Source organism: Hyperolius riggenbachi, chromosome 7 (assembly GCF_040937935.1).
Source record: "Hyperolius riggenbachi isolate aHypRig1 chromosome 7, aHypRig1.pri, whole genome shotgun sequence".
In the NCBI taxonomy this organism is placed as follows: domain Eukaryota; kingdom Metazoa; phylum Chordata; class Amphibia; order Anura; family Hyperoliidae; genus Hyperolius; species Hyperolius riggenbachi.
Genome location: NC_090652.1, coordinates 22,920,631 through 22,932,670, shown reverse-complemented (window position 1 = coordinate 22,932,670; position 12,040 = coordinate 22,920,631). Strand labels below are relative to the sequence as shown.

The 12,040-nt window shown below is 47.3% G+C and overlaps 1 protein-coding gene across 3 annotated transcripts in view; it reads left to right on the top strand.

Annotated features, from left to right (window-relative positions):
- The window catches only part of LOC137524137 (zinc finger protein 436-like), a 297,499-nt gene that overhangs the window by 3,720 nt on the left and 281,739 nt on the right, over positions 1 to 12,040 (top strand). The window contains exon 7 of one of the 3 annotated variants that reach the window (XM_068243693.1): positions 1,069 to 2,876. The exons of the other annotated variants lie outside the window; for them this stretch is intronic. Within the exon in view, the coding sequence (XP_068099794.1) occupies positions 1,069 to 2,459 (1,391 nt within the window). The 3' untranslated portion in view covers positions 2,460 to 2,876. Of the gene's footprint in view, positions 1 to 1,068; positions 2,877 to 12,040 lie in introns of those variants that run through there. 3 annotated transcript variants of the gene reach the window in all.

Below are 12,040 nucleotides of genomic sequence, written 5' to 3'. Positions count from 1 at the left end.
CGATGTCCCACCCATCAGTATATCGGTACCAATGGAGGGAGTGGCAGGACAGGGGAAGGGGTGGGTGCTCCTTATATTGGCTGGTTCCATTGCCTGTCCATTTTACTGAATGGCTGTTTGTTAATTACGGACAGCTCCAAGTTTAATATTGTTTATTGGATTTATATAGCGCCAATATATTACACAGTGCTGGACAGTAAATAAGGTTACAGACAATGATAATAGGGATGACACAAGACAATGCAGGCAATAAGCAGTAAGACAAATTGCCACATCATGCACTGGAGTAATAGTCCCTGTTATTAAGTTAACAATATTCTGTGGGCAGGGTGCATGATCAGGTAGGTTACACAAGGAGGGAGGGCCCTGCCAAAGGCTTACAATCTAAAGGGAGGGGGTGGTGACACTATAGGAGGAGGGCTGCATCGAGAGGATCTGGGCAGAGAAAGTTAGGGCATCAGCAGCATGGGGTACTAGGACTTCTTGAAGAGGTGAGGGTTTTTTAGTGCTTTTTTGAAGGTGTTGAAGGAGGGTTCAAGACTGATGGGCAGTGGGAGAGAGTTCCACAGGATGAGGGCAGTTCTAGTGAAGTCCTGTAGTTGCGCATGGGAGTGCGAGGTGTGTGGGGTGGTTAGGAGAAGGTCATTGGAGAAGCAAAGTGGGGCCAGGTGTACATCTGCTGACCAGGTCAGAGAGAAGTGGGTTGGAAGTCAGTGGAGGGATTTGCATAGGGGAGTCGTGGAGATCGGTGGGAGGAGTAGATGAGTTTGGCTGCTGCACTCATAATAGATTGTATCACTGCTGTGTGTCCTCTCCGGCTTACCTGAAGCCTGTGTCACCTGCATGTGCACCCGTATAGGTAACGCTCTCATACCGCAGCAAATGGAGGCGACACAGGCTTCATAATGCCGGAGACCCCACACAGCGGGGATAGAGTAAGAGGAACACGGGGGTCTTTCCTGCACCACCCTGTATATTCTCTTGTCATTATCTGTCACTGTTACGGCAACACACATGACTGCTGACAGGACAATGACTGTTCTCTGACTGTTATTATTTCTCCAACAGATTATGGTGCAGAAGATAATGGTGCTGCACTACATTTACCAGCAGGAAACTCCATTGCTGAAAATATACCCAGCAGACATCACCATGAGGACAAATCACCAGATCTCTCCAATCCTGAGGAACCTTCTGATAGATCCCATCCTGTTACCTCAAATACCCATCCAAAGTGTCACAGTGCCGATAGATCAGGAGATCCGTCTAGTCCTGAGGAATCTTCTGATAGAACCCATCCTGTTACCTCAAATACCCATTCTTTTTTATGTTTTGATTGTGGAAAATGTTTTCGTTTTAAATCTAGTCTTCTTAGACATCACAGAATTCACACAGGGAAGCGTCCATACTCATGTCCAGAATGTGGGAAATGTTTCATTCAGAAACCTGATCTTCTCAGACATCAGAGAACTCACACAGGAGAGCGTCCTTACTCTTGTCCAGAATGTGAGAAATGTTTCAGTCAGAAAGTGCAACTTCTTAGTCATCAGAGAAGTCACACAGGAGAGCGTCCTTTTTCATGTTCTGAATGTGGGAAACGTTTCACTCGTAAATTTGGTCTTCATAGACATCAGAGATCTCACACAGAAGAGCGTCCTTACTGGTGTCCAGAGTGTGGGAAATGTTTTAGTTGGAAAACCTGTCTTGTTAGACACCAGAAAAGTCACACAGGAACGCACGCTTACTCATGTCCAGAGTGTGGGAAATGTTTCCGTCGGAAAACTTATCTTCTTAGACACCAGAGAAGTCACACAGGAGAGCAGCCTTATGCATGTTCGGAATGTGGGAAATGTTCCAATTCCAAATTAAATCTTATTAAGCATCAGAGTAGTCACATAGGAGAGCATCCTAGTTCGCGTCCAGAGTGTGAGAAGTGTTTCAAGCAGAAAGGTAATCTTACACTTCAGAAAGGTGACATAGGTGAACACCCTTTTTCATGTTCCGATTGTGGGAAATATTTCAGTCGGAAATCTGTGCTTGTTAGACATCAGAAAAGTCACACAGGAGAGCGTCCTTATTCATGTCCAGAATGTGGGAAATCTTTCAGTCTGAAATCAGATCTTCGTAGACATCAGAGAATTCACTCAGGGGAGCGTCCTTATTCATGTCTAGAATGTGGGAAAAATTTCAGTCAGAAAGGTTATCTTCTTTTACATCAGAGGACTCACACAGGAGAGCGTCCTTATTCGTGTACAGAATGTGGGAAATGTTTCAGTCAAAAAGCAAATTTCATTACACATAAGAAAAGTCACACAGGAGAGCGGCCTTATTCATGTTCTGAGTGTGGGAAATTTTTCAGTCTGAAATCTAATCTTATTGCACATCAGAAAAGGCACACAGGAGAGCATCCTTATTCGGGTCAGGAATGTGGAGGAAAGTTACAGTCAGACAGCTTATGAAGCTACGGGGAAACAAGCACAAGTCTCCTGGAAGCACATGTTATTAGAGCAGCAGCAATGAGTGCTGGAACAGTGCTCACAGTGCTGGAACTACAATACAGATGTCACCTGCTCTACATTTAGGACTTTCTCCAAGCTGGGGACTCATCCTAACCTCTCATTTCTTGCTGATCATCTCAGAGTTCATATGCTGGAAGATTACTGGGGAAGACTGGCGTTATTAGTTGATTTAGGAGCAGACTTGTAATCTGAAGTAGAATCTTTCTCCAGTATAATAGGAGCTGTTAATGCCGTGAAACAAGGGAAAATGGAAAAAATGCACAATCTATCCATTAAACAATGCTATTGTAGATGAAACCTACACGTTATTTGCCCTGATTATCACAACATTTAAATTATGTTACTAGTACAATGTATGGCGACATTATTTTATTTGGAAATAAAGTTGCATTTTTCTTCTGTTTTGTGTATTTTTGTTTTATCATTGTACTCTATCAATAATTACAAGCCCTTATTTGCAAAAACAGTAATACACCCTCATGGCATACATAATTAAAAAGCTGAGTCCCCAAGGTAACAACAATTTATGGACATCAGAAAACAGAATTATGAAAAGATAACATCCAGGGCTACTCAAATATGGATGGATGTTTGTAAAGTTTCAACTCATAATTTTCCTGACATTTTCCCAAGTTTGATCACAAGTTTGTAAATTAATGCTTTTTTTATTTTTTTTTTTATTTTAGATTGAGTTTGTCCCCACCTAATTTTTATGTGACATGGGTCCAAGCTGAAAGACACCCTTAAAATGTATTCTACAACTTATTTCAATTAAAATGAGGTCATATGTAACTCATTTGATAACAAATTGGATGCACAGCAATCTATTAGTGCACCTATGGCTTTTTTTGCAGTCCATTTAATTGCACTAACTGTTACAGCGCCAATCTTTGCATAGCCATTCCAGTGCAGGTACCCTCTAACCGTATTCAATAAGAGTTTGTTCAGTATGTCCTAGTGGCCGCGCTCCTGTCCTTATACGTAGCAGTGTAGCTTGTAACCGGCTTTGTGCTTCTGCACTGGCACAGGACATACTTACTCCGGCACAGTACAGTATAATCTCATTATAAAAAACTCGGATGTAGTAAACATTTAGGCATAGTAAACTACCTCTCCAGGTCCCGGCCAATTTCTATTATAAGTCTATGGGAGCAACACCTGGTACAGCAAACCCTGATATAATAAAACTTCTGTTATAGCAAAACATGTTTTTAACCCCTATGTGATGCCGATTATGGATATACTAAAAAGTGGGTGGTGTATGCATGTCAGTGTAAAATCTATGAGCTGCTGCTCTCTTCAGGCTGGTTGCAGGTGAGCTGATGCCTGATAACATTTGGAAGACAAGAAGAATGGTCTCAGTGCTGATACACAGTACTGTACAAATAAGCAGCCTGGGAAAATGAGGAGTAATGTGAACTTAGAGAAAAGAGGATGCAGCTTTACCACTCCCACTTTGCAATCACCGATAAAAGAATTAAAGTATCATTACAGTCCTCCCACGGGATTGTACACACTCCCGGGAATCTCTTCCCTTGTTATCGATGACCCTCTTGGTAGCGTGTGGAGCGCAGTACAGGCTACTTTCACTTGTAATGCTGAGCGGAGAGGAGAGTACTAAGCCCCACCCGTCGAGGTATCGGAGCCACTCGCATTACAGATGCGAGTGGCTTATCCTGATTGGCTGCATTTTGAAGAGAGGCTTCATGATTTGCTCAAGTGTGAGCAGAAAGTTTTGCAGGATGCGTGCTGCAAGTCCCACGAAGCAGGGGTATGAGAGCCACTCACAGAAAGCAAGCGGCTGCCTCTATTTAGTGATGGCTGCAATTTGTAGGAATACTGGATACTGTCCCGGCGACTTGTCCAGCCTGGCTATGCAGCCCTAAGGTATACATAGCCTTGTAGTTCATCAAATGTGCAAGTACTTGTACTGGACCTCCAATGGGAGGACAGAGCTGGTCCTGTGCAGCAGAGAATGTACCAGGGCATGCTGGGCTATTTCTAGGACAAGTGCTTGTACTGGACCTCCAATGGGAGGACAGAGCTGCTCCTGTGAAGCAGATAATGCACCAGGGCATGCTGGGCCATTTCTAGGACAAGTGCTTGTACTGTACCTCCAATGGGAGGACAGAGCTGCTCCTGTGCAGTAGAGAATGTACCGAGGCATGCTGGGCCATTTCTAGGACAAGTGCTTGTACTGGACCTCCAATGGGAGGACAGAGCTGCTCCTGTGAAGCAGATAATGCACCAGGGCATGCTGGGCCATTTCTAGGACAAGAGCTTGTACTGTACCTCCAATGGGAGGACAGAGCTGCTCCTGTGCAGCAGAGAATGTACCAGGGCATGCTGGGATATTTCTAGGACAAGTGCTTGTACTGTACCTCCAATGGGAGGACAGAGTTGCTCCTGTGCAGCAGCGAATGTACCAGAGCATGCTGGGCCAATTCTAGGACAAGTGCTTGTACTGGACCTCCAATGGGCAGACAGAGCTGCTCCTGTGCAGCAGAGAATGCACCAGGGCATGCTGGGCCAGTTCTAGGACAAGTGCTTGTACTGTACCTGCAATGGGAGGACAGAGCTGCTCCTGTGTAGCAGAGAAGGCACTAGGGCATGCTGGGCCATTTCTAGGACAAGTGCTTGTACTGGACCTCCAATGGGAGGACAGAGCTGCTCCTGTGAAGCAGATAATGCACCAGGGCATGCTGGGCCATTTCTAGGACAAGTGCTTGTACTGTACCTCCAATGGGAGGACAGAGCTGCTCCTGTGCAGTAGAGAATGTACCGAGGCATGCTGGGCCATTTCTAGGACAAGTGCTTGTACTGGACCTCCAATGGGAGGACAGAGCTGCTCCTGTGAAGCAGATAATGCACCAGGGCATGCTGGGCCATTTCTAGGACAAGAGCTTGTACTGTACCTCCAATGGGAGGACAGAGCTGCTCCTGTGCAGCAGAGAATGTACCAGGGCATGCTGGGATATTTCTAGGACAAGTGCTTGTACTGTACCTCCAATGGGAGGACAGAGTTGCTCCTGTGCAGCAGCGAATGTACCAGAGCATGCTGGGCCAATTCTAGGACAAGTGCTTGTACTGGACCTCCAATGGGCAGACAGAGCTGCTCCTGTGCAGCAGAGAATGCACCAGGGCATGCTGGGCCAGTTCTAGGACAAGTGCTTGTACTGTACCTGCAATGGGAGGACAGAGCTGCTCCTGTGTAGCAGAGAAGGCACTAGGGCATGCTGGGCCATTTCTAGGACAAGTGCTTGTACTGGACCTCCAATGGGAGGACAGAGCTGCTCCTGTGAAGCAGATAATGCACCAGGGCATGCTGGGCCATTTCTAGGACAAGTGCTTGTACTGTACCTCCAATGGGAGGACAGAGCTGCTCCTGTGCAGTAGAGAATGTACCGAGGCATGCTGGGCCATTTCTAGGACAAGTGCTTGTACTGGACCTCCAATGGGAGGACAGAGCTGCTCCTGTGAAGCAGATAATGCACCAGGGCATGCTGGGCCATTTCTAGGACAAGAGCTTGTACTGTACCTCCAATGGGAGGACAGAGCTGCTCCTGTGCAGCAGAGAATGTACCAGGGCATGCTGGGATATTTCTAGGACAAGTGCTTGTACTGTACCTCCAATGGGAGGACAGAGTTGCTCCTGTGCAGCAGCGAATGTACCAGAGCATGCTGGGCCAATTCTAGGACAAGTGCTTGTACTGTACCTCCAATGGGCAGACAGAGCTGCTCCTGTGCAGCAGAGAATGCACCAGGGCATGCTGGGCCAGTTCTAGGACAAGTGCTTGTACTGTACCTGCAATGGGAGGACAGAGCTGCTCCTGTGTAGCAGAGAAGGCACTAGGGCATGCTGGGCCATTTCTAGGACAAGTGCTTGTACTGGACCTCCAATGGGAGGACAGAGCTGCTCCTGTGCAGCAGAGAATGTACCAGGGCATGCTGGGCCATTTCTAGGACAAGCGCTTGTACTGGACCTCCAATGGGAGGACAGAGTTGCTCCTGTGTAGCAGAGAATGTACCAGGGCATACTGGACCATTTCTAGGACAAATGCTTGTACTGCACCTCCAATTGGAGGACAGAGCTGCTCCTGTGCAGCAGAAAGTGCACCAGGGCATGCTGGGCCATTTCTAGGACACGTGCTTGTACTGTATCTCCAATCGAAGGACAGAGCTGCTCCTGTGCAGCAGAGAATGTACCGGGGCATACTGGGCCATTTTTAGGACAAGCGCTTGTACTGTACCTCCAATGGGAGGACAGAGCTGCTCTTGTGCAGCAGAGAATGTACCGGGGCATACTGGGCCATTTTTAGGACAAGCGCTTGTACTGTACCTCCAATGGGAGGACAGAGCTGCTCCTGTGCAGCAGAGAATGTACCAGGGCATGCTGGGATATTTCTAGGACAAGTGCTTGTACTGTACCTCCAATGGGAGGACAGAGCTGCTCCTGTGCAGCAGAAAGTGTACCAGGGCATGCTGGGCCATTTCTAGGACACGTGCTTGTACTGTATCTCCAATCGAAGGACAGAGCTGCTCCTGTGCAGCAGAGAATGTACCAGGGCATGCTGGGATATTTCTAGGACAAGTGCTTGTACTGTACCTCCAATGGGAGGACAGAGCTGCTCCTGTGCAGCAGAGAATGTACCAGGGCATGCTGGGCCATTTCTAGGACAAGTGCTTGTACTGTACCTCCAATGGAAGGACAGAGCTGCTACTGTGCAGCAGAGAATGCACCAGGGCATGCTGGGCCTTTTCTAGGACAAGCACTTGTACTGTACCTCCAATGGGAGGACAGAGCTGCTCCTGTGCAGCAGGGAATGTACCAGGGCATGCTGGGCCATTTCTAGGACAAGCACTTGTACTGTACCTCCAATGGGAGGACAGAGCTGCTCCTGTGCAGCAGAGAATGTACCAGGGCATGCTGGGATATTTCTAGGACAAGTGCTTGTACTGTACCTCCAATGGGAGGACAGAGCTGCTCCTGTGCAGCAGAAAGTGTACCAGGGCATGCTGGGCCATTTCTAGGACACGTGCTTGTACTGTATCTCCAATCGAAGGACAGAGCTGCTCCTGTGCAGCAGAGAATGTACCAGGGCATGCTGGGATATTTCTAGGACAAGTGCTTGTACTGTATCTCCAATGGGAGGACAGAGCTGCTCCTGTGCAGCAGAGAATGTACCAGGGCATGCTGGGATATTTCTAGGACGAGTGCTTGTACTGTACCTCCAATGGGAGGACAGAGCTGCTCCTGTGCAGCAGAGAATGTACCAGGGCATGCTGGGGTATTTCTAGGACAAGTGCTTGTACTGTACCTCCAATGGGAGGACAGAGCTGCTCCTGTGCAGCAGAGAATGTACCAGGGCATGCTGGGCCATTTCTAGGACAAGTGCTTGTACTGTACCTCCAATGGGAGGACAGAGCTGGTCCTGTGCAGCAGAGAATGTACCAGGGCATGCTGGGCCATTTCTAGGACAAGTGCTTGTACTGTACCTCCAATAGAAGGACAGAGCTGCTCCTGTGCAGCAGAGAATGCACCAGGGCATGCTGGGCCATTTCTAGGACAAGCGCTTGTACTGTACCTCCAATGGGAGGACAGAGCTGCTCCTGTGCAGCAGAGAATGTACCAGGGCATGCTGGGATATTTCTAGGACAAGTGCTTGTACTGTACCTCCAATGGGAGGACAGAGCTGCTCCTGTGCAGCAGAGAATGTACCAGGGCATGCTGGGCCATTTCTAGGACAAGTGCTTGTACTGTACCTCCAATGGGTGGACAGAGCTGCTCCTGTGCAGCAGAGAATGCACCAGGGCATGCTGGGCCATTTCTAGGACAAGCACTTGTACTGTACCTCCAATGGGAGGACAGAGCTGCTCCTGTGCAGCAGAGAATGTACCAGGGCATGCTGGGCCATTTCTAGGACAAGTGCTTGTACTGTACCTCCACTGGGAGGACAGAGCTGCTCCTGTGCAGCAGAGAATGTACCAGGGCATGCTGGGATATTTCTAGGACAAGTGCTTGTACTGTACCTCCAATGGGAGGGCAGAGCTGCTCCTGTGCAGCAGAGAATGTACCAGGGCATGCTGGGCAATTTCTGGTACTTTAACTATAAATTGTTTTTCCATGAGAGAAGTCTTGGCCCCCTCAGATGTGTCAAATAGATAATTCTACCTGACTGAGCTATCCCATCTTTCCGCTCTCAGACTAGCCATATGTAATTTGAGCTACTGTAGTGAATGAGATACTTTGTTGAATTTGGCAAAGTGCACTCCAATGTTTGGGTCTCTGGCAATGTAAAGCAAGGGTTGTTGGCTTAGCCAAAACTATTATCATTTGTTGATTTGCCACAAGTGTATTATTATTATTTATTACTTTCTCTCTGTTTTTTTTTTTGTATGCACATGTTGCTTTGTTTGTTTCCATAGGAGATTGTTACTATCTTGGCAAGTCTGTATGCTGATTTCTTTATAAGTTTGCATCAATATTATTTAAGTATTTGCAAACATTTAAAATAAAACCTTTTCATGGACTGAAAAAAAACGCACTACAGGTGCAAGATAGCTGCCGCAGCACTGTTGGCGTCACATGGGTATTGCAGTGTGGTAAGGCATGTTACAAAGCAGTCATTACATTGCATCACTATGAACAGGGCTTGTCTCAATAAAACATTGTATATCTTACAATAAGGATCAGCTCAAACTTGAACCGGATCTCCAATGGCCAGCCGGAGGGGACAGCGCAGTATCTTCTCTATAGCCCAGCCGGTAACACCTGCGGAAACTCCTACCTAGCACAATACTACAATACACCCTGCAGGTAGATGATGTAGCATACAAACTGACAGATAGTAATCCACCCACAGAACCTGATAACTTAGAAATGCAATGGGCACAGTATATATGTATGTAGTCACCTGAGGCCTAGAAGATGAGGCAATCCAGACGAAGAGACAGATATTCCAGAATGGCAAGGCAGTCCAGATATTACCTTCCAGAGATAGCGTAGTCGAGGAAGCCGAGGTCAGTCCAGGCAGCGTTCCTGCAAGTCTGTGTCCAAGCAGAGTTCAATCCAGGCAGCCAGCAAACATAGTCCAGGTATCAGGCAGTAGTCGGCAACAGGAATCATTTAGAGGTTAGCGTGGTCATGATACAGATAGTAATCGGCAACAGGAATCAATCAGAGGTTAGCGTGGTCAAGATACAAGAAGTAGTCGGCAACAGGAATCAATCAGGAAGAGAGCGCATACCCAGCAACAAGCCACAGCTAATGCTATCACGGGCGATGACTGGGGGTGCTCTCTGAGTTTAAATACAGGGACCAACCAATCAACATAAAGCAGAATTGAAACTAAACCAATCGTCATTCAGCGTGTCAGCAGATCAGCTGACACGCAGGCACACGTGCACTACTGTTTACATCTGTGGAGCACATACTGGGAACACGTCCTCCGCCTATCCAATGGCGTCTGAGAGCCACCCTGCGCCTCAGTGACGTCAGCGGCCCGCTGAGACCCGGAAATCCGAACCACAGCCCGGGTCTCAGCCCTCCGCCATTGCACATGTGCTGCAGATCTTACACTGTGATGGTCCATTGAGGTGTGGAGCAGATGCGGTTCCACCATAAGCTTCTATGGGAAACGCATCCGCTTGTCAACACAAATCGTGCAGTTTGGGACTTTGCATTCCGCTGACCACAACGGATCCAGTGCACACAGGATAACAGAGGACATCTCTTTTTTTTCCTTTGCAATCTGGCAAAATGGACAAAAGCTGTCCGCCTTGTGTTTTGATGAGAATAGAGCCTATTCTCATTTCAGGAATGGGAATGTTGGCTAGGCGCCCAATATATAATTTATTCCATTTTATGTATTTCATTACTTTTTGATTTGAAAAAGGATTATTTTACTAGGACTGTGTGGTTTACAAATATATATAGAATGTAACATTAGATATTTATATTGCTTTTAGGTTTTTTGTTTGTACTGATCTGAGGAAGCGGGCGATTTGGGGGCTCTGCAGCCCTTGTTTAGCAGTGGGGATGCAGCGGATTACTTGGGAGCACTGAAGCAAACTATAAGGAAGCTTTTGCCAGCGAGGGCCACAAAATATTGTATCGAGGGCCGCAAATGGCCCGTGGGCCGCGAGTTTGAGACCCCTGGTTTAGACCCAATCTGTAAGGATGTGTGCAGCAGGTTGAATGATCGCTTTAACAGGCAGCTTACTCAATGAATAAAGACTCCAGAGGTGTTTTGCAATGCTTCTTTACTCTTCAAGGTAGCAAAGGGAACAAACATAGAGGCTTTTGCATAGTCTTTCTCATAGGTAAATTTCCAACGAAGTTACACAGCTCCCTCACTATGCAGACTCTTCATAACAACTATGGAAAATAAAGTTACAGGAGGAAATAAAGGGTGGGAGCTACCAACTAACAAGAAAACAGCAGGGGTGTAGCATGGCTGGCCTTAGGTTTCACAGCGCCCTGAGCGGAACCTAATTTTTGTGCGCCCCCCCCCCCCCCCTTCATCCTCTACACACACACACACACACCACGCACACACACCACACACACTACAGACACACTCACACACACACCACACACACACACACACACCACACACACACCACACACACTACAGACACACACCACACACACTACAGACACACTCACACACACACCACACACACACCACACACACCACACACACACACCACACCACACACACTACAGACACACTCACACACACACCACACACACACACTCACACACACACACACTACACACACACACACACTACACACACACACACACATACATACACATACACACATCCTAGGACAGTGGTTCCCAACCTTTTTGATGTTGTGACACAAATGCTCAGATCTCCGTGACACGTCACATATGTATAATAGAAAAAATACTATTAATAACCACAAATGAATGGAAAGAGTGCATTATCCTGAATATACTGAAAAATGAAGGCTAGAACCTTTCAGGAATATTAATAAAAACAATCAGTGGGACAGTTAGCCCCCCCCCCCCCACCCATTTAGAATGATAGCACAGCAACGACAATTTGCACCACGCGTTATAGCCGCAGTGCGCCCCCCCCCCCCCAAAAAAAAAACGCCCTCAGACTCAGTGTAGGTGACCCCAGTATAGGATCTCATGTGTAGGTGCCCTCAATATAGGTTGCCAAGCATAGGTAACCCCAGTATAGGAAGTCAGTTGAAGGTCTCCATCCCCCCCCATAGGTAGCCAGGTATTGGTGCCTCCAGTATAGGTAGCCAGGTGTTGGTGCTCTCAGTAAAGGTAGCCAGCTATAGGCACCCCCTTGGAAGCCGGCGCCCTGAGCGACCACTCTGGTCGCACAGGTCAAAGGCCGGCTATGGGTGTAAGGATGATAACAAGTAACACTGTAACACAGCATGTAATAATAACTGCTAGACAGTAAGAGGCTGCATGGCAGCACAGATGTGGTATACTTGGACTTTGTAAAGGCTTTTGACATGGTTCCCCACAA